The sequence below is a fragment of the Macaca mulatta genome, chromosome 1 (genome assembly GCF_049350105.2).
Source record: "Macaca mulatta isolate MMU2019108-1 chromosome 1, T2T-MMU8v2.0, whole genome shotgun sequence".
Lineage (NCBI taxonomy): Eukaryota > Metazoa > Chordata > Mammalia > Primates > Cercopithecidae > Macaca > Macaca mulatta.
In genome coordinates, this window is record NC_133406.1 from 116,050,277 (window position 1) to 116,075,687 (window position 25,411).

The 25,411-nt window shown below is 47.7% G+C and overlaps 3 protein-coding genes and 1 long non-coding RNA gene across 14 annotated transcripts in view; 1 reads left to right on the forward strand and 3 right to left on the reverse strand.

The window, feature by feature from the left end:
• Positions 1–178: 178 nt before the first annotated feature.
• C1H1orf56 (chromosome 1 C1orf56 homolog) lies at positions 179–4,220 on the reverse strand. Its single transcript, XM_002808235.4, has 2 exons — positions 2,203–4,220; positions 179–297 (listed from the first exon to the last, which is right to left on the reverse strand). The coding sequence occupies exons 1-2, from the start codon at positions 3,205–3,207 to the stop codon at positions 277–279; spliced, it is 1,026 nt and encodes a 341-aa protein (XP_002808281.2). The 5' UTR covers positions 3,208–4,220; the 3' UTR covers positions 179–276.
• On the reverse strand, positions 3,463–16,736 carry BNIPL (BCL2 interacting protein like). 5 transcript variants are annotated; one of them, XM_028829186.2, is made up of 10 exons: positions 16,121–16,736; positions 15,222–15,317; positions 14,366–14,430; positions 13,910–14,134; positions 7,891–8,073; positions 7,269–7,371; positions 6,978–7,109; positions 5,144–5,230; positions 4,862–4,960; positions 3,463–4,386 (listed from the first exon to the last, which is right to left on the reverse strand). In XM_028829186.2, the coding sequence occupies exons 1-10, from the start codon at positions 16,159–16,161 to the stop codon at positions 4,350–4,352; spliced, it is 1,068 nt and encodes a 355-aa protein (XP_028685019.2). In that variant the 5' UTR covers positions 16,162–16,736; the 3' UTR covers positions 3,463–4,349. The 5 variants fall into 5 exon arrangements, with proteins under 5 accessions (XP_028685019.2, XP_077804118.1, XP_077804121.1 ...); XM_077947992.1 differs by having other exon boundaries at positions 13,910–14,140; positions 16,121–16,628; XM_077947995.1 differs by lacking the exon at positions 16,121–16,736 and adding an exon at positions 15,552–15,639.
• On the forward strand, positions 14,579–16,860 carry LOC144331471 (uncharacterized). The gene is made up of 2 exons (XR_013398539.1): positions 14,579–14,732; positions 15,053–16,860. It is a non-coding gene; the product is annotated as an uncharacterized LOC144331471 (long non-coding RNA).
• Positions 16,861–17,156: 296 nt separating this feature from the next.
• The window catches only part of PRUNE1 (prune exopolyphosphatase 1), a 31,172-nt gene continuing 22,917 nt past the window's right edge, over positions 17,157–25,411 (reverse strand). For 5 of the 7 annotated variants that reach the window (XM_028829239.2, XM_077947991.1, XM_015151871.3 and 2 more), the window contains 2 exons: positions 24,036–24,194; positions 17,157–19,358 (listed from right to left, as the gene is read on the reverse strand). In XM_028829239.2, the coding sequence (XP_028685072.1) occupies positions 18,930–19,358; positions 24,036–24,194 (588 nt within the window). In that variant the 3' untranslated portion in view covers positions 17,157–18,929. The remainder of the gene's footprint in view (positions 19,359–24,035; positions 24,195–25,411) is intronic. The other 2 variants (XM_077947986.1, XM_015151860.3) reach the window with 1 other exon arrangement.

Below are 25,411 nucleotides of genomic sequence, written 5' to 3' on the forward strand. Positions count from 1 at the left end.
CAATGTTGGAAATGAGGAAAATGAGCAATATCAACATTTTATCCTGAGGGACAGGGAGTAGGGAATAAGCCAGAGGCTGCTAGTTACACAGTTCAGTCTTAGTGATGAAGAGATTTACGTCTCTCCTCCCTCAGGTACCTCTGTAAAGAAACACAAGACCAAACAATGTATTTTCCAGTTTTGTTTTTCTGTTCTGAAAATATCTAGTGGGTGCTAGGATTGAAAGGGCATGAGAGGTTGAGATGCTGATATCTCCTCATGTGGATGAAGTGGCCATTACCTCTGGTTTCTGTCTATCTGGGTAAGGAAAAAAAATAGAGAAAAAGGGAAATTACAACCACATCTATATTCTTTCCCTTCCTTGCTTCATCTCCCCCTCCCACAAACCCATATTCCCTCAACCCTATTGCCCACCCTTTACTTATTTTTGTATGCAATAATGGTACTGGGCACACAAGGAGAAAAACAGAAACAAGCAAAATGACCAAGCATATGCTTTGTTTATCACCTTTCCCTCCTCAAAGTCCTATCATCTGTATCAATTGAAACCTTATCAAGTCAATCAGAACCTTTGGTAATTCTGGGTAAAGCAGAGGACTATCCTTCCTTGTCCCGGAAGGACAGTTCTCCCAGATGGTAGTGGTGAAGAGGGTTGGCACTGGTGTCAAACCTGATTTAAATCTCATGGCTCTGCCACTTACTAGCTTTGTAAACCTCAATTTCTTCATCTGAAAAGCGGGGATAATAATACCTCATAGGGTGTGAAGATCGATTCAGGTAAAGTGCACATAGTAAGACCTCAAATTTTGGCAGTTGTTGCTATTAAGCTGTATTAGGTCAAAACTATTAATTGATTAAGATCCTCCATATCTGTTAATTATCTGTGCATCAAAAAGTCTTTATGGGCTGGGCATGGTGGTTCATGTCTGTAATCCCAGAATTCTGGAAGGCCAAGGTGGGCAGATCCCTTGAGCTCAGGAGTTGGAGACCAGCCTGGGCAACATAGTGAGATCTTGTTAGCCAGGCGTGGTGCATGTCTGTAGTCCCAGCTACTCAGCAGGCTAAAGTGGGAGGATTGCGTGAGCTCAGAAGACGGAGGCTGCAGTGAGTTGTGATTGCACCACCACACTCCAGCCTGAGTGATGAGAGTAAGACCCTGTCTTGGAAAAAAAAAAGTCTTATGGCCAGGGGCACAGTAGCTCATGCCTGTAATCCCAGCACTTTGGAAGGCTGAGGCAGGAGAATTGCTTGAGCCCAGGAGTTCAAGACCATCCTGGGCAATATAGCGAGACTTTGTAAAAAAAAGAAAGAATTTCCAGGGCTAGGCTCAGTGGCTCATGCCTATAATCCCAGCATTTTGGGAGGCCGAGGCAGGTGGATCACTTGAAGTCAGGAGTTCTAGACCAGCCTGGCCAACATGGTAAAACCCCATCTCTACTAAACAAAAACAAAAACAAAATTAGCTGGGTGTGGTAGTGGGTGAGTGCCTATAATCCCAGCTAGTCAAGAGGCTGAGGCAGGAGAATTGCTTGAACCTGGGAGGCAGAGGTTGCAGTGAGCCAAGATCATGCCATTGCACTCCAGCCTTGGCAATAAGAGTGAAACTCTGTCTTTAAAAAAAAGTATTTCCAATCTTAACTATTAACTGTTTGGTCACTAATCACCTAATGAGCAGTAAGACATTTTACCTAATGACCAACCAGTAGTTGCTCAATAAATAATAGGTGGAATCAGCTGGGTGTGGTGGCTTAAGCCTGTAATCCCAGCACTTTGGAAGGCTGAGACGGGCGGATCACGAGGTCAGGAGATCGAGACCATCCTGGCGAACACGGTGAAACCCCGTCTCTACTAAAAAAATACAGAAAACTAGCCGGGCGAGGTGGCGGGCACTTGTAATCCCAGCTACTCGGGAGGCTGAGGCAGGAGAATGGCGTAAACCCTAGAGGCGGAGCTTGCAGTGAGCTGAGATCCCGCCACTGCACTCCAGCCTGGGCGACAGAGCAAGACTCCGTCTCAAAAAAAAAAAAAAAGGTGGAATCAATGGCTAACATTGTGAATAACCAATGCATGTTATGAATCAATAACCAGGTAAGTCAGTAACAGTTCATGTAAGCAACACTGGCTGGCTTAGCAACTGGGTTTTAGATATCAAGACTTTTCAGATCCATCATCAAAGACTCTGGCTTATCACCAAACACTTACTGGTTGCATCTCTGTGAACACTGAAGAGAGGCTATTCCAAATATCCTCCAGGCCAATCCTGACCTGTTTCCAAAAAGCCAGGGCTGGGCAGGGGCTGGTGGGTGGCAGGCTGGGACTGCTTCTGAGGTGGATGGTGGGGAAGGGGGTAGTGGTGGCCCTGGTACTGGTGGTGCTCTGAGAGGCACAGTTGGTGTCAGTACAGAGACTTGTGTCCAGGGGGCACTCTTCCCGAAGTCGGTTGCAGGGACATTGTTGGTAGGTGCAAGGCTTGTGCTCCGTGCGGAGTTGGCTCAGTGCCCCAACTCTAAGGCGCCCGGAAAGGCCGTGCAGCTTCCCAGACCGGCTCCGGCTCATGGTGCCCGACTTGCAGTGGCAGTGCCACGGGCCCCAGGGCATCAGCACCAGTCGCAGATCCTCAGGAGGTGGCATGGCTGTAGATGAGGGTGACGGCCACCGGCTCGGGGTAGACCCGGGTGTGGACCACTGGCTCAGGGTGGCCTCCGAGCCTGGCGGGTCCTCAGTAGACCTCCCGGGGGAGTGCGGCAGGCTTGAAGTCATCCTGATTTCAGGCTCCTGACTATTGGCTATAAACCTCGTGCTGGAACTCCCCGCTGTACTGGGAGTCACACTGGGAAGCTCTCTGCTGGTGTTATCCTTTCCGGCATTAATCACAACCCCCTCTTCCGAAGACCCATCCTCCTCGTTAATGGTGGACGACCGGCTAAAGCCGGTGGACACCGTGGCGGCCAAGAGCTCTGCAGCCGCCGGTCCAGCCAGGCGGTCGGCGTCGGCCATGGCATCATTATCGTCCTCTAGGATTATCCTCGTCTTCCGGGGAAGAACAGGCCGGGCGGTGCTCCGGTAGCTGCGGGTCCTGGGGCCCGCAGAGCGTAAACTGATCCTCTGCATTGCGGTCGGAGTCTGGGTCAGGCCTTGGGCCCCCGCCGCCCGGGGACCCAGACTCAGCAGCAGGACCCACAGCAGCGCGCCGGCGGCGGGGACCATGGGGCTGGGCTCTTGGGGTTGGGAGGGAGGCCACTGAGGCAGGCCCTGCCTCCTACCTTCGCTCCCTCCCTTCCGCTCTAGACCCACTGGGTCGTTTGAACCGAGGCCCGCGGGGAAGGGGGTGGGGTTCGACGCGCAGGCGCCCGCGCACCGCGCGGGGTGCTCCTAAGGAATCTCTGCGGCAAGAACTCTGCCAGAACCGAAAGAAGGTTTGGGATGCAAGGGGTGGTGAAAGAGTCGTTCACTTCTTTGGAGTAGAGCTTAAATGTCTCATCGCAGTTTATTAGTCTCTACAGTTCTAAATTTACTAAAGCGCAAAATACAGGTTTTGAAAGCACTCCTTCCCAGGCTCACAGGCAGCAGACATGACTTAGAAGGAAAAAGGGCATACAGGGGTTCTTCAAGATTTAAGGAGCTGACTCTCCTGGCTCCCAGCAGGCAGGCTGGCTGTCAGGTAAGCCTCTTCCATCCAAGGTGGAAGGATCACAGCCCCTCCACTTAGAGAGGAGGAAAATGAGGACCCAAAAAGATGATTTGCCCAAGGTTCTACAGCTAAAGTAGGATTAAAACCCAGAGCTCTGGCCGGGCGCAGTGGCTCACAACTGTAATCTCTGCACTTTGGGAGGCTGAGGCGGGCAGATCACGAGGTCAAGAGATCAAGACCATCCTGGCCAACAAGGTGAAACCCTGTCTGTACTAAAAATACAAAAAAATTAATTGGGCGTGGTGTGTGCCTGTAGTCTCAGCTACTCGGGATGCTGAGGCAGAAGAATGGCTCGAACCAGGAGACAGAGGTTGCAGTGAGCCGAGATGGCGTCACTGCACTCCAGCTTGGCCACAGAGCCGGACTCCAACTCAAAAAACAAAACAACCCCAGAGCTCTGCATATCCCATACAAAATGACCCTACATTCAGCCTTCCGCCCCAACAACTGGAATGAAAGTCACCCAGCAGACCAGCTTCCCAGTCTCAAAGCCCTGCTGAAGGCAGGGTCATGCAAAGGACAAAATCCCACTGAGAAGTGAAGATCCAGTGGTACTGAGATTGGGGATAAGATGATTTACAAAACAGCTCAGATGTTTCAGGGATTCAGGTGTAGGCAGATCACTAACTGGTTCTAAGGCCTTTTATCCAGTCCTGTGTTAGGTCCCTCCTGAGCCATGGAGATCCCGGTCCAGCCTAGGAGAGGGAGGGGAGACGAGAGGAGAGAAGAGGTTCAGGGGCAGGACTTGGGTTTTACTTTCTGGTTTGGGGAGACAAGCCAGGTGAACTGGAAGAGCTAGATGATTGGGTTGAGTCATCATTTAGCACTTTTGCTCCCTAATACCCTCTCCCCCACTGGATATCATCTGTTCACTTCCAACACATCTCTTCCTAATTTCTAGGGCCAGTCGGAATCTCCTCTGCACTGTGATTATTCCTTATTGCCTCTGCACTTATATATATAGGGTTTTTTTTCATTTATTCTTGTTGGATGCAATAGTGTCCTTCATTTCTTCTCTGGGTGTGTGCAGTTTCCCCATATATATTAAAGCACCCAAAAGCAGGGCCTCTGTCTTTTCGTTCTTTTGTATGTCCCCCAAGGCATTAAAAAAGTAGGGATTGGCTTTACACATCCCACCCCCAAAGCTTTATCCTTAAGTGTGAAACTCACTGTCTGACAGCTTCAGGGATGTGGACTTGATCCAGGGATACGAGTTGCGCCAGCTCCCCCAGGCTGTCCAGAAAACGGATTTTTCGTGTGAATTTGGAACTGAAAAGAGAGAATAAACCAACTGTGTTTTGTATTGGGAGAAGGGTTCCCAAAAATCCTTGCAAAGAAAAATGTAGAAGTAGAGTGGTTAAGGCTAGAAAGAATCAAGGTGGAGAAAGATCTTAATCTTGATTTTGAAAATGGGGGGAAGGAGAAGGGAGTCCTTGTTCCTAGAACTAGTACCTGATGAAGGGCCGAAGCAGTGCCAGAAATGCCTTCACATACCATGTAGCATGGACAACCACCAGGGCTCGCAGGTTTTTCCGTAGCCTGAAAAACAACAGGAGATCATCCTATTTCTTCTTCCACCTTTATGTGTGAAGATCAAGTGGAACTGTTTTCTGTACTGTAACTTCCTTCACTTCTCTAGTTTCTAGATTTATCTGGTACTTGGGTCTAATCCCCATTCCGTCAGCTGTAATCTCAGCTCCGCCCATCTTATTTAGCCCTCCATGATCCTCACTTTTAAAAAACTCTCCTTTCAGATTTTTTTTTTTTTTTTTTTTTTGAGACGGAATCTCGCTCTGTCGCCAGGCTGGAGTGCAGTGGTGCGATCTCGGCTCACTGCAACCCTCCACCTTCCGGTTTCAATCAATTCTTCTGCCTCAGCCTCCCAAGAAGCTGGGATTATAGGCACACGCCACCATGCCCAGCTAATTTTTATATATTTTTAGTAGAGATGGTGACTTGTCACCATGTTGGCCAGGCTGGTCTTGAACTCCTCACCTTGTGATCCGCCCACCTCGGCCTTCCAAAGTGCTGGGATTACAGACATGAGCCACCGTGCCCAGCCACCTGGTCTTTTTCTGCTCCATTTCCCTCTTGTGCCCTACCCTTGCGTAAGTTCCTTTTGCATGCTTTTGCATCGCTCCATGACCAAGATTACTTATAAAACTCTAGGTGGAAGAAGACCAGCAAGGACAAAAAAAGGAAAGGGGGCAAGAAGAGAAAAGTGAGCAAAGGGAGATGGGGGAAACAAAAGGGGAAAAAAAAATCCTGAGAAGGAAAAGAAGACATAGGGCCAGAGACAGTGTCTCACGCCTGTAATCCCAGCACTTTGGGAGGCTGAGGCAGGCAGATCACCTGAGCTCAGGAGTTCAAGACTGGCCTGAGAAACATGGCAAAACCCTGTCTCTAACAACAACAACAACAAAATACAAAAATTAGCTAGGCATGGTGGTGGCGCATGCCTGTACTCCCAGCTACTTGGAAGGCTGAGGTGGGAGAGTGGCTTGAGCCAGGGAGGCAGAGGTTCCAGTGAGCCATGATCGCACCACTGCACTACAGCCTGGTGACAGAGAAGACACATAGGTCAGTGATGAAGGCAGAGAAGAAGATAATGGAGGTATGGAAAGGGAAATAAATAGCAAGACTGAGAGAAGAGAAGAGTGCTTCCTGTGTGCCAGGCAATATGCCACACTAATTTAATTGCTTTTCACAAATACCCAGTGGCAAAAGTATAATCATTGCCATTTTACAGATAAAGAAGCTAAAGTGGCCAGGTGCAGTGCCTCATGCCTATAATCCCAGCACTTTGGGAGGTGGAGGCGGGCAGATCACTTGAGCTCAGGAGTTTGAGATCAGCCTGGGCAAAATGGTGAAACTCCATCTCTACAAAAAATACAAAAGTTAGCCGAGCATGGTGGCCCATGCCTGTAGTCCCAGTTACTTGGGAGGCTGAGGTGGGAGGATCGCTTGAGCCTGGCAGTCAGAGGTGGCAATGAGCCGAGATCATGCCACTGTACTCCAGTCTGGATAACACAGCCAGCTGAAGCTGAAGCCCAGGGAGGTTAAGTGACTTGTCCAAAGCCATATAGCTAGTAAATGGTAATGTGGTAATGGCAAGATTTGAAGCTAGATTTCCCTGACTCCAGGAGAGGACAGAAGACAAAAGAGCTGGGAAAGGAACGTGGAAGGACAAAGACAATAGGAAAGGACTAAATGGAAGAAGAAATAATAGAAAGGTGGGAAAAAAAGATGAGATAGACAGTTGTAGCCCTCTCATCCCAGGTCTCACCGCCGATCCAGGCTACGGTAACACTGGCGTATCCAGCTCAGAGGTGGAACTTGGGCCCTGCTTGTGCCTCCACTCAAATGAACAAGCAGGTAATTTTCAGCTACTAGCAGCTCCAGAGTTCCCACCATATACCTAGGGGGATGAAATTGCAGGGAAGGTATGTGTTGGGGGTTTCAGGGAGTGAGAGGAACATTACTGTACTCTCCCATCAGCTACTGATCTTTGAAGGAGTTCTTTTTCACTTTTCCCTCCCTAACACTGCCCTGTAGCCCTTCAGGCCTTCCACCTCACCTAAACAAGTGTTCCATGACATAGGTGTAGTTGGGGATGCTGCTTCTAGGTAGATAACAGGAAGCAAAAAGGATGACAGCATTGAGGCCATCACCGTGGTAACCTGGAGAGTATAAGGGGAAAATTCATTTGGTCAACAAATATGTATTGATAGATAGTATATCTGTTTAAATTGAGGGACTCTGAGGGTCTTTGGAAGTTACAGGATAGATTTTGGATCCAATGACTGAGTCTCCAGCTTAGGCATTTTATTAAGAAGCCATAGCTCAGGCCGGGCGCGGTGGCTCAAGCCTGTAATCCCAGCACTTTGGGAGGCCGAGACGGGCGGATCACGAGATCAGGAGATCGAGACCATCCTGGGTAACACAGTGAAACCCCGTCTCTACTAAAAATACAAAAACTTAGCCGGGCGAGGTGGCAGGCGCCTGTAGTCCCAGCTACTCGGGAGGCTGAGGCAGGAGAATGGCATGAACCCGGGAGGCAGAGCTTGCAGTGAGCTGAGATCCGGCCACTGCACTCCAGCCTGGGTGACAGAGCTAGACTCCGTCTCAAAAAAAAGGAAAAAAAAAAAAAAAAAAAAAAGAAGCCATAGCTCTTACCCTCCATTTATGCTAGCCATTACCTCCATGAGACAGGACTTTCTTATAGGGCTCAATGACAGTCATGTCTACGCGCTGCTCCCGTGGTCCGATTCGGAACACCCTCCAGTGACGTCCATCTTCTCCAGCCACATCCCACATACAACCTCGGCCCAGCCTTTCAGCTGCCTCACTGGCACCCAGACCCTCTGCCCGGGGTAGTTCATCTAAAAGAGAGGGATGGGGAAGGATCAGGCGATTTTCTTTTTTTTTTTTTTTTTTTTTTTTTTTTTTTTTTTTGAGACGGAGTCTCGCTCTGTCATCCAGGCTGGAGTGCAGTGGCCGGATCTCAGCTCACTGCAAGCTCCGCCTCCCGGGTTCACGCCATTCTCCTGCCTCAGCCTCCCGAGTAGCTGGGACTACAGGCGCCTGCCACCTCGCCCAGCTAAGTTTTTGTATTTTTAGTAGAGACGGGGTTTCACTGTGTTACCCAGGATGGTCTCGATCTCCTGACCTCGTGATCCGCCCGTCTCGGCCTCCCAAAGTGCTGGGATTACAGGCTTGAGCCACCGTGCCCGGCCGATCAGGCGATTTTCTACCTTCAGTTTTTTGTAACTTCCTCAGATTCCTAGTTTGTTACTCTAATCTGTCATTCCTCGATTTTTTCCTTGATTTTTTTTTTTTTCCTTTTTTTTGAGACAGAGTCTCACTCTGCCACTCAGGCTGGAGTGCAGTGGTGCAATCTCAGCTCACTGCAACCTCCGCCTTCCAGGCTCAAGTGATCCTCCCACCTCAGCCTCCTGAGTAGCTGGGACCACAGGCACATGCCACCACGTTCAGCTAATTTTTTGGTAGAGATGGGGTTGTACCATGTTGCCCAGGTTGGTCTCAAATTCCTGAGCTCAAGCGATCTACCTACCTTGGCCTCCCAAAGTGCTGGGATTACAGGCATGAGTCACTGCATCTGGCCTTTTCCTTGACTCTTTAGCCCTGTTTTGTCCCATCAACCCAATATCTTGCTGGTTTCTTTCTCCTGTGACTCACTATCCTCACCTTTTTTTTTTTTTTTTTTTTTTTTTTTTTTTGAGACGGAGTCTCGCTCTGTCACCCAGGCTGGAGTGCAGTGGCTGGATCTCAGCTCACTGCAAGCTCCGCCTCCCGGGTTCACGCCATTCTCCTGCCTCAGCCTCCCGAGTAGCTGGGACTACAGGCGCCCGCCACCTCGCCCGGCTAGTTTTTTGTATTTTTTAGTAGAGACGGGGTTTCACCGTGTTAACCAGGATGGTCTCGATCTCCCGACCTCGTGATCTGCCCGTCTCGGCCTCCCAAAGTGCTGGGATTACAGGCTTGAGCCACCGCGCCCGGCTATCCTCACCTTTTAACTAGATGATGGACTTAGGATGACCTTGCACTATGACCCTTAGCAGTATCAGGTATTTTTTGAGATTCTTTTCTTTCCTTTCCTTTTTTTTTTTTGAGACAGTATCTCATTCTGTCACCCAGGCTGGAGTGCAGTGGCGCAATCTTGGCTCACTGCAAACTACGCCTCCCGATTCATGCCATTCTGCTGCCTCAGCCTCCCGAGTAGCTGGGACTACAGGCACCTGCCACCACGCCCAGCTAATTTTTTTTTGTATTTTAGTAGAGACGGGGTTTCACTGTGTTAGCCAGGATGGTCTCGATCTCCTGACCTCGTGATCCACCCGCCTCGGCCTCCCAAAGTGCTGGGATTATAGGCATGAGCCACTGAGCCTGGCTGAGATTCTTTCTTTCTTTAAATGATTTTCCCTAGATGAGCTCATCTAGTCCCATGTCTTCAGTTCCACCAGTAAGGAAATGATGTCTGTAATCCCAAATTTGCCTCTCTAACCCAGGCTTTTTTTTTTTTTTTTTTTTTTTGAGAAAGAGTCTTACTCTGTAGCCCACGCTGGGGTGCAGTGGCACAATCTCAGCTCACTGCAACCTCCACTTCCTGGGCTCAAGCGATTCTCAAGCCTCAGGCTCCTGTGTAGCTGGGACCACAGGCATGCACCACCATGCCCAGCTAATTTTTGTATTTTTTATAGAAACAGGGTTTTGCCATGTTGCCTAGGCTGGTCTTGAACTCCTGAGTTCAAAGCAATCAGCCCACCTTGGCCTCCCAAAGTGCTGGGATTACAGGCATGAGCTACCACACCCAGCCTGTAACCCAGGCTTCTGTTCTAACTCTAGCCATATCCCTAAATGCAGTGAGCCTATATTGCACCACTTTACTCCAGCCTGGGCAACAGGGCAAGACTCTGTATCAAAAACGAAAACAAAAACAAAAACATCTTCACTTGGTGTCTCCTTGTCATCAACAAATCACCAGATTCAAAAGGGAACTCAAGGCTGTGCTCAGTGGCTCGTTCCTGTAATCCCAGCACTTTGGGAGGCCAAGGCAGGAAGACTGCTTGAAGCCAGGAGTTTGAGACCAGCCTGGGCAACAAAGTGAGACCTCATCTTTACAAAAAATTTTAAAAAATAATAAAATTACAAATTATAAAACAATAACAACAAAAAAAAATGGAACTCATAATCATTCTCTTCTGCTTTGGAGGGCCAAGGTGGGAGGATCACTTGTGCCCAGGAATTCAAGGCTTCAGTGGGCTATGATCATACCACTGCACTCTAGCCTGGGTGACAGAGTAAGACTTTGTCTCTAAAAAAATACTAATAATACAGCCTGGGCAACAAGAGCGAGACTGTCTCAAAAATAATAATAATAATAATAATAAATAAATCATTCTTCTTATTCTCCCTCATATTTCCTATTTCCTTTTTTTTTTTTTTTTTTTTCTGAGATGGAGTCTTGCTTTGTTGCCCAGGCTGGAGTGCAGTGGTGCGATCTTGGCTCACTGCAACCTCCACCTCCCAGGTTCAAGTGATTCTCCTGCCTCAGTCTCCTGAGTAGCTGGGACTACAGGTGCATGCCACCCCAGCTAACAAATTTTTTGTATTTTTAGTAGAGACAAGGTTTTGCCTTGTTGGCCAGGCTTGTCTTGAACTCCTGACCTCAGGTGATCCACCTGCTTTGGCCTCCCAAAGTGCTAGGATCACAGGCATGAGCCACCATACCCGGCCATATTTCCTGTATTGATGAATGACTCAATCCATCTAGCTGCCTGAATGAGAAAACTGTAATATTATTATTATTATTATTGTTGTTGTTGTTTTCTTTTAGAGACAGGGACTCACTCTGCTACCCAAGCTGGAGTACAGTGGCTCGACCTTTGCTCACTGCAGCTTTGACCTCCTGGGCTCAAGTGATACTCCCACCCCAGCTTCCCAAGCAGCTAGGGCTATGGGTATACATCAGCATACCTGGCTAGTGAGAAAACTGCATGTCATGTGAAACTCTTTCTTCTCTATCAGCCCTGAAATCAACTGGACTCCAGATTGTCTTCCATCTATCTCTATGATATTCTTTCAGCATCCTTTCCATACTGCTATCCTGGTTTGTGTTCTTAGTATTTCTCACCTGGCCTTGGTACTAGCCTCCTGACTGCTTTCCCTGCCTCTACTCTGTTTTTTTCCAATCCACTCTCTATACCACTGCTAGAGCAAGTTTTCCTGTCTTCTCTACCTTTTTTTTTTTGAGACAGGGTCTTACTCTGTCTTCTAGGCTGGAGTGGAGTGGCATGATCTTGGCTTACTGCAACTTCGACTTCCCAGGCTCAGGTGATCCTCCCACCTCAGCCTCCCGAGTAGCTGGGACTACAGATGTGTGCCACAAAGCCCGGCCAATTAAAAAAATTTTTTTTTTTTTCGTAGAAATAGGGTTTCACTTTGTTGCCCAGGTTGGTCCCAACTTCTGGGCTCAGGTGATCTGCCCTCCTCAGCCTCCCAAAGTGTTGGGATTACAGGTGTGAACCACTGCACCCAGCCTCTTTAGCTTTTTATTCAAATGATAATATATTATACCCACCATTCTGCATGATCTTTCCATAGCAAGAAAGAGCTGCCTTTTTTTTTTTTTTTTTTTTGAGACGGAGTTTTGCTTGTCGCCCAGGCTGGAGTACAATGGCGCGATCTTGGCTCACCGCAACCTCTGCCTCCCGGGTTCAAGCGATTCTCCTGCCTCAGCCTCCCAAGTAGGTGGGATTACAGGTGTGTGCCACCATGCCCAGCTAATTCTGTATTTTTAGTAGAGATGGGGTTTCTCCATGTTGGTCAGGCTGGTCTCGAACTCCTGACCGCAGGTGATCCAACCGCCTCAGCCTACCAAAGTGCTGGGATTACAGGCGTGAGCCACTGCTCCCGGCCTAAGAACTGCTTCATTTTAAAAAATAGTTGCATAGCCAGGCACAGTGGCTAAGGCCCATAATCCCAACACTTTGGGAGACTGAGGCAGGAGGATTGCTTGAGGCCAGGAGTTCAAGACCAGCCTGGGCAAAGTAGCAAGACCCTGTCTCTACAAAAATATATAAAAATCAGCCAGGTGTGGTGGCATGTGCCTATAGTCCCAGATACTTGGGTGGCTGAGGCAGGAGGATTGCTTGAGCCTAGGAGGTTGAGGCTGCAGTGAGCCAAGATCGTGCATTGCACTCCAGACTGGGCAACAGAGTAAGACTGTCTCAAAAACAAAATGTTGCCTAGTATTTAGTATTCCACTGGATGGATGCACCATAACATACGTAATATCTTACTGCTGGATCTTTAGGTTGTTTCCAATCTTTTCAGAGTCATTAAATTTGATCATGTTACTCCTTTCATTAAAACCTTACTGGGCCAGGCATGTGGCTCACACCTGTAATCCCAGCACATTGAGAGGCCAAGGCAGGCAGATCACTTGAGGCCAGGAGCTCAAGATCAGCCTGGCCAACATGGTGAAACCCCATCTCTACTAAAAATATAAAAATTAGCCAGATGTGGTAGTGCATGTCTGTAATCCCAGCTACTCAAGAGGCTGAGGAACAAGAATCACTTGAACCTGGGAAGCAGAGGTTGCAGTGAGCCTATATTGCACCACTTTATTCCAGCCTGGGCAACAGGGCAAGACTCTGTATCAAAAACAAAACACAAAAAAACTTATCATGACTCCCTATTGTCTACAAGATAAAACCTAAACTCCTTAGCATGGCAGCAAGGGCCTCCATGATGTGACCTTTGTCTACTTAACCCAGCAGCACTATCTTTTGTCATTCTCTCTTCACCTCCCAGCCCTTCATATTAAAATAGTCATGCTCATACTTTGAACTCACCAACATGCCATGCTATTGCTTGAGTTGCTTCTGCTTCTTTTCCTTAGAATGCCCTCTCTCCAACTACCTGATAAATGTCAGCTTCAGCTTTCAACACTTAGCTCAGAATCATCTCCTTCATGAAGCCTTTCCTAACATCTCTCAGGTAGAACTGACTTTTCCTTCTCCCTGTCTACACTGTACCCTACACATGTATAGATCATAACCTTTAACTGCATTTTTTTTTTTTTTTGAGATGGAGTCTTGCTCTGTCGCCCAGGCTGGAGTGCAGTGGCACCATCTCGGCTCACTGCAGGCTCCACTCCTGAGTTCACGCCATTCTCCTGCCTCAGCCTCCCGAGTAGCTGGGACTACCGGCTCCCGCCACCACGCCCAGCTAATTTTTTGTATTTTTCGTAGAGACAGGGTTTCACCGTGTTAGCCAGGATGGTCTCGATCTCCTGACCTCGTGATCCACCCGCCTCGGCCTCCCAAAGTGCTGGGATTACAGGTGTGAGCCACCGCGCCCGGCTCCTGCAATTATTTTTATATATGTTTGTTTCCTACTAAGCAGGGAATTACCTGTAGGGCCTCTCTTTATAACCCCAGTCCTATACATGATAGTATATAACAGGCATTCTATTAAATTTTCCTTAATAAACAAAGGGCTCCCCTCCCCCTCTACTGACTACTCTCACATTGGACCTATAAGCCCTACTGTTCCATTTGAGGAAACTAATTTTGCTGGCTGCAGCCCTTGGTCCCACCTTATTAGTTCTAACTGCAATCCCATTAAGTCCATCCTGATCCTTTAGCTCTAGCCTCTACTTCTACCAGCTGAGTCCTCTGGTTTGTTTCCCACCTTCCCATTCAAATTCATGTCCACTGTCCAGCTGCTCCGAGTCTGAAGGTGTCTCCAATTCGTCTACCTCCAGGTCAGAACTGCCATCAGGAGAGGAAGGCGTAGACTGGGTGGGCGAAGCTCCATCATTTCCAGGCCCCTTAGTCAGACTCAGCCGCAACTCTGGGGCAGAAAGACGCTTGCGCATGGGGCGCTGGCCACACAGGGCTAAAGTGCTGGGGGTACCTGCAGTTGGAGAAAGGGGGAAAAAGAGAACCAAGATGGGTGTGTGCGTTGGAGGGCCGAGAGGGCTAGAATTCCTGTATGTGAAAGTGATAATATCGGTTGAACGCTGAAGAAGGACTGACGCAGGGGAGATTTGGGGAAGGGGAAATGGAACTGTAAAAGGATAGAGGTGGTATAGCCCTTTACTGGACTGGAATCAAGAACTTGAGGCCTGGTTTCTACTTGACCTACCTGCCTGTGAATCTCCTTTAGGGTCTCCAGGATCTTCAGAAGGGTCAACCTCCTCAGGAAGCAATCTAGAGGGGAAGAGATTAAAAGGCGGCAGAGATATACAACAAAGGCATCAAGCCAGGACTCAATATATAGGTTCTCTCTCCCCACCATGATTTTATCACCTATGCTTTCTTTTTTTTTAATTGTTTTTTGAGACAGGGTCTCACTGTGTTGCCCAGGCTGGAATGCAGTGTCACAATCATAGCTCACTGCAGCCTCTACCTCCAGAGCTCAAGCAATCCTCCCACCTCAGCCTCCCGAGTAGCTGGGACTACAGGTATGCACCACCACACCTGGCTAAATTTTATATTTTTGTAGAGATGGGGTTATGCCGGCCGGGCGCGGTGGCTCAAGCCTGTAATCCCAGCACTTTGGGAGGCCGAGACGGGCGGATCACGAGGTCAGGAGATCGAGACCATCCTGGCTAACACAGTGAAACCCCGTCTCTACTAAAAAATACAAAAAAATAGCCGGGCGAGGTGGCGGGCGCCTGTAGTCCCAGCTACTCGGGAGGCTGAGGCAGGAGAATGGCACAAACCCGGGAGGCGGAGCTTGCAGTGAGCTGAGATCCAGCCACTGCACTCCAGCCTGGGCGACAGAGCCAGACTCCGTCTCAAAAAAAAAAAAAAAAAAAAAAAAAAAGAGATGGGGTTATGCCATGTTGCTCAGAGAAGTCTTGAACTTCTGAGCTCAAGTGATCCACCTGCCTCGGCCACCCAAAGTGCTGGGATTACAGCCATGAGCTGCTGCGCCATCCCCTCCGTCCATTCGTGACCATCCCTCCCTTCTCCCAGCTGCCCTCACACATCCTCACCTAGGGAATTCTTCATCCTGCCATTCCTCCTTCAGCTCCAATTCCCCATGTCTCAGGGCTGCTTCTAGTTCTGGGGCTTCTGCAATCTCCCTGACCCTAAGACAGCCCCCCAAGAAGAAAAGATTAAGGGAATTGAATAGTAGGTAAGAATAACTGAAATGAAGAACAGTAATTGAGATACAGAGCAGAGGGCAGGCCTTCAAAAGAACTTAGATCTCTTGCCTCCTATACAGATGTTTCTCTTACCTTCACCACTTGCTAGAAGTAGATTACCTGCTTGTTGGGTTTGAGAGCAGAGGAAAGATGGAATGTAAAGTTAATCATATTTACCTCTATAGCAATTGCTCCACCTACGAAGTTGGGGTTAGAGATATCCCACATTACAATGGGCTGGAACCCAGCTAGACCCACCCAGCTATCACTGAGCGAAGTCAGGAAGACGGCACCTAGTCAGGCCTGCCTTTCCTCCACCCAGCTGGGGAGTGGCTAAGGGAAAACATGGCATAGGTGGAGGGGTGGAGGAAGAAGGTAAGGAGACAGATTTGCCACAACGAGAACCTGGACCTAAACTCAGTTCTGGTTCAGCTTTCCTAATGGCCATTCTGGAGGGTGAGGGTTAGAAAACAAAGAACACAGGCAGATTTATCAGATACAACATATTATAGAAACTTCCTTTATTTTTAAACCAGGGAATGATCCTGGAATCCCCTGTTCCCCAGATCCATACCATACTGACATTTCCTACCTACAACCACCCTCATCCCTTCTCTGCAAATTCTCTTACAGTCTTGTCTCCTTGAGGAACCCGAGATTTGACCCAGTAAGAGCTGGGTGGTGGGGAAGTCTCTCAGGACTATTTATTCCCTGTTACCAATCAAGTGAGCCAGGATCTTACTTACCCAACATCTGTCTTTTTTCCTGCCTCTTGTATAGTTCCCATCTTCACAAGTCTTCCTGCCTCCTTCTTTAAACACCTAGGAGTTGTTGGGGAGCTGGTTGTCCCAGCCCCCAACACTTCTTTACCTCTTTTCTGTCTCAGCTGTTGTAGTTCTTGCCTCCAAGGAGGGAGGTGTGGAGGGGAGGTAACCTCATCTTCAAACAGGTTTTGCCACCTCCTCTCCCCAGGAGCAGGTTTGCCCAAAAGAAAAACCCTGCCTCCTGTGAGGGGGCGGATTTTGGGGAGGAGAGTGCATTTTCTAGGGAGGCCAGTCTTGGGTGAGTCTAGGAAAGCAATTGTTCTCCTTTCCAGACACCATATATCCCTCTCAAAGTTGCTCTTTACACAAACAAGCAAAAAACCAGTAGGAACCGTTGTGTTTCTGGCTGGGTGTGGTGGCTCACGCCTGTAATCCCAACACTTCAGGAGGCTGAGGCGGGTGGATCACCTGAGGTCAGGAGTTTGAGACCAGCCTGACCAACATGGAGAAACCCCGTCTCTACTAGAAATTAAAAAAAAAAAAAAAAATTATCCAGGCGTGGTGGCGCATGCCTGCAATCCCAGCTGCTCGGAAGGCTGAGGCAGGAGAATCACTTGAACCTGGGAGGCGGAGGTTGCAGTGGGCCGAGATTGCGCCATTGCACTGCAACCAGGGCAACAAGAGCAAAACTCCGTCTCAAAAAAAAAAGAAAAAAAAAGAAAAAGAAACCATTGTGTGTGTTTCTAAGATTATGTTATCTTGGGTCTACTTTTCAAGCATAAGGAAAACTGGGGAAACGGAAGCATGTTATAAGGAGGTTTCTGGGAGAATAAACAAGTTGAACGGGAGGCTGAGGATGAGGGGAGACAAAAGCCTGTTGCTCCTTATTCCCAAAAAGAGTCAACAGAAAGAAGACATTAAGTACAGTAGGAAGAAGGGAGATGAATTTTGAGGAGACTGAAACAATTATCAGAGAAAGGCCTGAATACACTTATAAAAAAAGACGGTAAGACCCCCAAACAGGAAAAAAGTATTTTTAATACTATAACAAAATGCAAAATAAAGTACCCAAGTTACAAAACATAAATTCCTTTGGTTCATAATCACACCACTATTTTTACCTTCCACATAGCTACAGACATCACACCCTCAAAGTGAAGTCAGACTGTCCCCCTCATACTGAAGATGTCATGCCAAAACCATCACATACCCCACTGTTCAGTGAAACTGTTGGCAGCTTACATGGAACAGAGCTGTAGGGTAGGAAAAAGGGGAAAGGGTTGGGTTAAAAAAAATGGGGAGACTCTACACATGCAGAACAAGTCAGTGAGAGGGAGCTCTCTGCTGGGTCAACACGTCATGAACCACACCCCTATTCATGCTACATGAGGCTGAGTCCTTGCTACAACCACAGAGAAATACAGACAATCGAGTGAACCTGAGCACCCCCAGGGATAACAGAAGAAAAATACAGAGAAGCAGAGGAGAGAAAGAATGGCAGCAAGAGGCAAATCACAGAATACCAGGGAACACCTAGTCCAAACCCTGTTTTACAGATGGGGAAAGTGAGACCTGGAGTAGTGAAGTGTCTTGCCAAAATACATAGTCTATGGGAGCATTAGAACTCCATGCTTCCTTTTAATATGAGCAAGGAGAAAAAGAGACTGACAAGAAATTGATAGGCCTGCTAAGGCAGGAGACAGACCCGGGCCTCTCATTCCAGTTATGCTGTCTTTTTGGAAGAGTGCCTGTGAGGTCATTAAGGCCTTTCTAGGTGGTTTCTTGATTCTCAAGAATCAGGGTTCTGGGTGGCTCTGGGACAGAAGGGTTCAAAGAAACAGCCAGGCCACCTGATCAGGACAGAAGACAATGGCCTCTAATCTTCTCCCAAACTAGATCTGAAACAGTCACAGTAAGCTCAGAATAGAAATTCAGCGATCTCTGAATCAAATGCCATCACCTAAATGGTGGCAAAAAGAAAAGTCATTGAGCTAGCAATCTGCTGTAGGCTGAACACTGGAATAAGTTTCCAAAGTGCACTCTCTTTTCTCTCTAGCTTGAGGCAGGTATTCAATAAATACTTGAATGAATAAGTGAATAAATGAATACATGGAGACCATCAATGAAAGTTCAGTTCCATGACAGATATTGGTTCTGTTCAAGATCCAAGCTGAGGACACTTTTGGGGACTACATTCTCTTTGTCCCACTGTGCTGGGACTGCAGATGTGTCACATCGCGCCCCTGGCAAATAAAATAGACAGAGGTGCAGATTTAAATAAAATTTGAGGCCGGGCGCGGTGGCTCAAGCCTGTAATCCCAGCACTTTGGGAGGCCGAGACGGGCGGATCACGAGGTCAGGAGATCGAGAGACGATCCCGGCTAACACGGTGAAACCCCGTCTCTACTAAAAAATACAAAAAAAATAGCCGGGCGAGGTGGCGGGCGCCTGTAGTCCCAGCTACTCGGGAGGCTGAGGCAGGAGAATGGCGTAAACCCGGGAGGTGGAGCTTGCAGTGAGCTGAGATCCGGCCACTGCACTCCAGCCTGGGTGACAGAGCAAGACTCCGTCTCAAAAAAAAAAAAATTTGATTGGTAGAGATTAGGGGGAAAAGGTGGAAAGCCATTCTTAAAGCAGCTGCTTTCACTTTTTTTCTCCTCTCAGTTTTATGAGAACAGTATACCAGATCCTGGAGCAATGAAGACAGAATTGCTGAATCTCCAAACATCTCAAAACATGCATTTGAAGTGAGTCAGGTAGCCTCACCCACTACCTCCTCCCTTCTCAACAGTCATTTCTTGGACAGGGAGGCTGTGGTAGACTGTGACAGTGAGATCTGACTGCACTTCTCAAAGACAGCCTCAGCGGAGAGTTTAGGCAGCCCCTGATCTAGAGGGCACTCATCCACCAAGCTGTTCATGGGCGTGGGGGGCAGCGGAGGGTCCTCCTCATCTTGACTCAGTCCAGAAATCAGGGAGTTACTTGCCCTGTCCAATTCCTTGTCCACCTGCTCCCTGGACACATCCGCTGTCTCAGGCTGTCCTGAAGGGATCTTCATGGAGTCAAAATACACTGACAGGGCTTCCTGGAGCAGGGGCAGAAGTTTCTTCCGAGAGACCTGGGTGTTGCCTTGAAGATAGGCATGGAGGTTAGGGTGGGTGCTTGAGGCAGGGGTCAGCTTCAGGGGTGGAGAGTGGGAGCATTCCAGGACTCCACAGATCTAAAGAGAAGACAATAACAGGGAAATGATACACAACTTGCTGTAGCAAAGTGCTGAGGCTTCTAAGTGAGAGGCTTCCTCTATAGAAGAGGAAGCTTTCAAAAAGTAAGTCGGCAGGGTGTGGTGGCTCATGCCTGTAATCCCAGCACTTTGGGAGGCCGAAGCGGGAGGATCACCTGAGGTCAGGAGTTTGAGACCAGCCTGACCATCATGGAGAAACCCCATCTCTACTAAAAATACAAAATTAGCTGGGTGTGGTGGCGCATGCCTGTAATCCCAGCTACTTGGGAGGCTGAGGCAGGAGAATCGCTTGAACCCAGGAGACAGAGGTTGCAGTGAGCCAAGATGGTGCCATTGCACTCCAGCCTGGGCAACAAGAGTGAAACTCCGTCTCAAAAAAATAAATAAATAAATAAAAGTAAGTTATCCTTGAGGCCAGGCACAATGGCTCCCGCCTGTAATCCCAGCACTTTGGGAGGCCAAGGTGGGCGGATCACCTGAGGTCAGGAATTCAAGACCAGCCTTGTCAACATGGTAAAACCCTGTCTCTACTAAAAATACAAAAATTAGCCAGACATGATGGTGCACACCTGTAATCCCAGCTACTTGCAAGGCTGAGACAGGAGAATCATTTGAACCTGGGAGGTGGAGGCTACAGTGAGCCGAGATCTCACCATTGCACTCCAGTCTGGGCAATAAAGCAAGACAAAAAAAAAGTAAGTTATCCAGGGTTCGGTTTTATTGTTTGCAACAGAAGGAACACTAATATACACAGTATTTTTTTTTTTTTTTTGAGATGGAGTCTTGCTCTGTCACCCAGGCTGGAGTGCAGTGGTACGATCTCGGCTCACTACAACCTCTGCCTCCCTGGTTCAAGTGAATCGCCTGCCTTAGCCTCCTAAGTAGCTGGGATTATAGGCATGTGTCACCAAGCCTGGCTAATGTTTATATTTTTAGTGGAAACGAGGTTACACCATGTTACCCAGACTGGTCTCGAACTTCTGACCTCAGGTGATCTGCTCTCACCTAGGCCTCTCAAAGTGCTAGGATTACAGGTGTGAGCCACCGCGCCCGACCCACAGTATTTTATCATATATATATATATGATAAAATATATCATATATATATATATGATAAAATATATCATATATATGATAAAATATATATATAATAAAATATATATATATATATATATATTTTTTTTTTTTTTTAATAGAACAGGGATGGGGTCTTGTTATGTTGCCCAGGCTAGTCTCCAAATCCTGGTCTCAAACAATCCTTCTGCTTCAGCCTCCCAAAGTGCTGGGATTCATACACAGTATTTTATTTATTTTATTTTGCTTTAATTTTTTTTTTTTGAGATGGATTCTTGCTCTGTCACCCAGGCTGGAGTACAGTGGCACAATCTTAGTTCACTGCAACCTTCGCCTCCCAGGTTCAAGCAATTCTCCTGCCTCTGCCTCCCGAGTAGCTGGGATTACAGGTGCCTGCCACCATGCCCAGCTAATTTTTGTATTTTTAGTAGAGACGTGGTTTCACCATATTGGCCAGGCTGGTCTTGAACTCCTGAGCTCAGGTGATCTGCCCAGCTCAGCCTCCCAAAGTGCTGGGATTACAGGCATGAGCTACCATACCCAGCCATACACAGTACTTTAAAAACAGAGGAAACAGTTTAGATTGTATATTTCATTTTATTATTAAAGTAACTAAAGCTAAGTAAGATGATTATGAGTAAAATCATGTAGATGATGGCAGTTAAACCAGAATCCAGGAACCCCAGCTTCTAATCTAGTGTTGTTTCCAAGTGTATAAATGTGCTCAAGAACTTGAACTAGGATGGGACTAGAATTTATCTAGAGGCCAGAAGAGGGATGGAGGAAGAATGAATTGAACAAAATAAGATTGGTATCACTATTACCCTCACTTACATGCAGGGATACTGAGAATTAGATGATCAGGTAACTTGCCTAAGGTCATAATTTGCATGAAGCGAAACTGACACTAAGCCCAGAGCTGTCACCAAAGCCAGTGTTCTAAATCAATATATTATACTACCCCTAACACAGGAGAAAGAGAGGAGATGGTAGAGTAGACTGTGAGAAAAGGACTCCTGGCTGGGCATAGTGGCCCACACCTGCAGTTCCAGAACTTTGGGAAGCTGAGGCTGGTGGATCACTTGAGTCCAGGAGTTCGAGACCAGCCTGAGCAATGTAGCGAGACTCTGTCCCTACAAAAAATACAAAAAAAATTAGCTGGCCATGATGGTGTGCCTGGAGCCCCAGCTACTTAGGAAGCTGGGAGGATTGCCTGAACCAGGGAGGCAGAGGTTGCAGTAAGCTGAGATCATGCCATTGCACCACTCCAGCCTGGGCAACAAAGCAAGACATCTCAAAAAAAAAAAAAAAGAGAGAGAAAAGGACTCCTGTTTCTAAGCATAGGGGCAGCCTGGACAATGGTAGAGTCATTAGAAATCCACACAGCTGGCCGGGCGCGGTGGCTCAAGCCTGTAATCCCAGCACTTTCAGAGGCTGAGGCGGGTAGATCACGAGGTCAGGAGATCGAGACCATCCTGGCTAACACGGTGAAACCCTGTCTCTACTAAAACTACCAAAAATTAGTAGGGCGTGGTGGCGGGTGCCTGTAGTCCCAGCTACTCGGGAGGCCGAGGCAGAAGAATGGCGTGAACCCGGGAGGCGGAGCTTGCAGTGAGCCGAGATCGCACCACCGTTCTCCAGTCTGGGAGACACAGCGAGACTCTGTTTCAAAAAAAAAAAAAAAAAAAGAAATCCACACAGCTTCGAATGAGCAGCACAGAGGGGAGAAGATTCAGGAATGTGGAAGAGGTACTTCTAATGGCCAAAGCACCCTTTTCTTCATGAAAGGATTAGTAAGAGCCACTATTTACAAAGTGCTTACTCTGCTCCAGAAGTGTGCTTTACACATGATATTATGTTTAATGATCATAGTAGAATTAGCAGTAGGTACTATTATGCCATTTCCAGATGCAGAAGTCAAAGAGTAAGACTTGCCTTAGCTCAAAGAGTAAGAGGCAAATCTAGAACAGAAAAACGCATCTACCTGACTTTAAAAACTGCAGTTCTTGGCCAGGTGCAGTGGCTCACGCTTGTAATTCCAGCACTTTGGAAGGCCAAGGCGGGCGGATCACTTGAGGTCAGGAGTTCCAGACCAGCCTGGCTAACATGGTGAAACCCCGTCTCTACTAAAAATACAAAAATTAGTCGGGCATGGTAGCGGGCGCCTGTAGTCCCAGCTGCAGGCTGAGGTGGGAGAACTGCCTGAACCTGGGAGGTGGCAGTTGCAGTGAGCCAAGATCACACCACTGTACTCAAGCCTGGGCAACAGAGTGAGACTCTGACTCAAAAAACAAACAAACAAAACTGTAGTTCTTTTCATAATGACAAACCACCTTACACTGAATGAAATCAGATTTGCTTCCTGGGGAGAAGGCAAAGGCAAAGGCAAAGGGAGGTGGGAAAGGGCAGACATACCTTCTATGAGAGCAAAGGATTATCTGGCTGTATTCTGTCTTTAGCAGTCCTCACAGAGCCTAGGCCACCCTCAGAATCCCTGAATTGCCTTAAGCCCACCTTTTTTTTTTTTTTTTTGAGACAGAGTCTCTCTCTGTTGGCAGGATGGAGTGCAGTGGCGTGATCTCGGCTCACTGCAACCTCTGCCTCCTAGGTTCAAGAGATTCTCCTGCCTCGGCCTCCTGAGTAGCTGGGACTATAGGCACGTACCACCACTCCCAGCTAATTTTGTATTTTTTAGAAGAGATGAGGTTTCACCATGTTGGCCAGGATGGTCTCAATCTCTTGATCTCATGATCTGCTCGCCTCAGCCTCCCAAAGTGCTGGGATTATAGGCATGAGCCACCATGCCCAGCCTTAAGTCCACTTTTAAATTCTTCCCTAGGCTAATCAGTAACCAGCAGAGGAACAGAAAGGAGAGGAAGTAGGAAAGATAGCCAAAAGGAAGATCAGGAAAGAAAACAAATCTGGATCTAGATCACTTCATTACAGAGTTTGCACGATACAGAATAATTAATCCCTGCATAGTAAGTAGCAGAAAAGGTCTCTCATATTTCTAATTTTCAAGGCAACAGCGTGATTCCAGGGGTGAGGAATTAATGATTAAACCAAGAATAGAGTTTTGTTTTGTTTTTTTTTCCCCCAATAGAGATGAGGTCTTGCTATCTTTGCCCAGGCTGGACTCAAACTTTCCAGCTCAAGCAATCCTTCCGCATCAGCCTCCCGAGTTGCTGGGACTACAGGCATGTGCCACGGTCCCTAGCTCAAGAAGGGAATTTTAACTACAGATTTGTAACATTTCCTTCTAACTAGATTTCTTTCAAGTTCTTTCAAAGTATGAATTGAATCTTTAGTTCTTTTTGGAATTCACCTTTTCTCAACAATGCTATGATTAAGGATGTTCACTAAAAAAAAAAAAAGAATGAAAAAAAAAGGATATTCATATACAGAGAGAATGGGAAAAAGCAGAAAGGGGAGGAAACAGGTCCAGAAACAGGTCAAGGGACCTCGTGTAAGTATGTTAATATAAGAACCTAAGAGAGGTCCTTATAGGACAGCTGTAGAGCACAGAGGTACATACAGGTGGACTCTGTAAGGCTCTTAGGTTGGAGAAGGGACACAGACTCACCGTTGTTCGGAGTGCCACATGGGGACAGAAAATAGCCAACTGCCGCACTGGCTCATTGTGAGTGTTGAAAAAGATAGTCATGGCGACCAGGACATCGTAGCTGTGAGCCTGGCAGAAAGCATGGAGATCTGCAAGGAGGTTAGACCTCTCCAGAAAGGCCTGAAAGGGAAGAAACGGAGAGGGATGAAGGACTTTCTCATCATCATCAATAAAACATCCTTGGGCTAGGCACGGTCACTCATGCCCGTAATCCCCGCACTTTGGGAGGCCAAGGGGGGCGGATCACCTGAGGTCAGGAGTTTGAGACCAGTCTGACCAACATGGAGAAATCCCATCTCTGCTAAAAATACAAAATTAGCCGTGCGTGGTGGCGCATGCATGTAATCCCAGCTACTTGGGAGGCTGAGGCAGGAGAATCGCTTGAATTCGAGAGGCGGAGGTTGCAGTGATTCCAGATCGCACCATTGCACTCCAGCCTGGGCAGCAAGAGCGAAACTCTGTCTCAAACAAACAAACAAAAACAAAAAAAATGCTGATAATGTATGTAATGTGCCTAGCGTGTTCAAGGCTCTCCGGTTCTTGCAATCAAACAAGGAAAGTCTTTGCCTTGTGGGTATTTTTTTTTTTTTTTTTGAGACGGAATTTTGCTCTTGTTGCCCAGGCTGGAATGCAATGGCGCGATCTTGGCTCACTGAAACCTCCTCCTCCCGGGTTCAAGTGATTCTCCTGCCTCAGCCTCTCGAGTAGCTGGGATGACAGGCATGTGCCATCATGCCTGGCTAATTTTTTATTAGTAGAGACAGGGTTTCTCCATGTTGGTCAGGCTGATCTCAAACTCCCGACCTCAGGGGATCTGCCTGCCTTGGCCTCCCAAAGTGCTGGGATTACAGATGTGAGCCACCGCACCCAGCCCGCCTTGTGGGTATTTTTATTCTAAAACAGAATAATGGGGTATACAAATAAGAGCAGACATGTGAAAACTGCTTTTCTCTATCCTTGTCATTTCTTGTTTTTTGTTTGTTTGTTTGTTTTTAAGCCTTGGCATTTCTTCCTTTCTTTTTTCTTTGTTTCTTTTTTGAGATGTCTCATTCTGTCGCCCAGGCTGGAGTGCAGTGGTGTGATCTTGGCTTACTGCAACCTCCACCTACTGGGTCCAAGCGATTTTCCTGCCTCAGCCTTCCAAGTAGCTGGGATTACAGGTGCCCACTACCATGCCTGGCTAATTTTTGTACTTTTAGTAGAGACGGGGTTTCACCATGTTGACCAGGCTAGTCTCGAACTCCTGACCTCAGGTGATCCACCTGCCTCGGCCTCCCAAAATGCTGGGATTACAGGCATGAGCCACTGCACCCGGCCAATCTTTGGCATTTCTAATA

Coding starts and splice junctions, on each gene's coding strand:
- C1H1orf56 (XM_002808235.4), bottom strand. CDS start 3,207: ATGGTCCCCGCCGCCGGCGCGCTGCTGTGGGTCCTGCTGCTGAGTCTG. Junction 298..2,202: donor TGTTCACAGAGATGCAACCA/GTAAGTGTTTGG, acceptor TTCCTTACCCAG/ATAGACAGAAACCAGAGGTA.
- BNIPL (XM_077947992.1), bottom strand. CDS start 16,161: ATGGGAACTATACAAGAGGCAGGAAAAAAGACAGATGTTGG. Junction 7,372..7,890: donor GAAAGTCCTGTCTCATGGAG/GTAATGGCTAGC, acceptor TATACTCTCCAG/GTTACCACGGTGATGGCCTC. Junction 4,961..5,143: donor CTGCTTCGGCCCTTCATCAG/GTACTAGTTCTA, acceptor CTCTCTTTTCAG/TTCCAAATTCACACGAAAAA.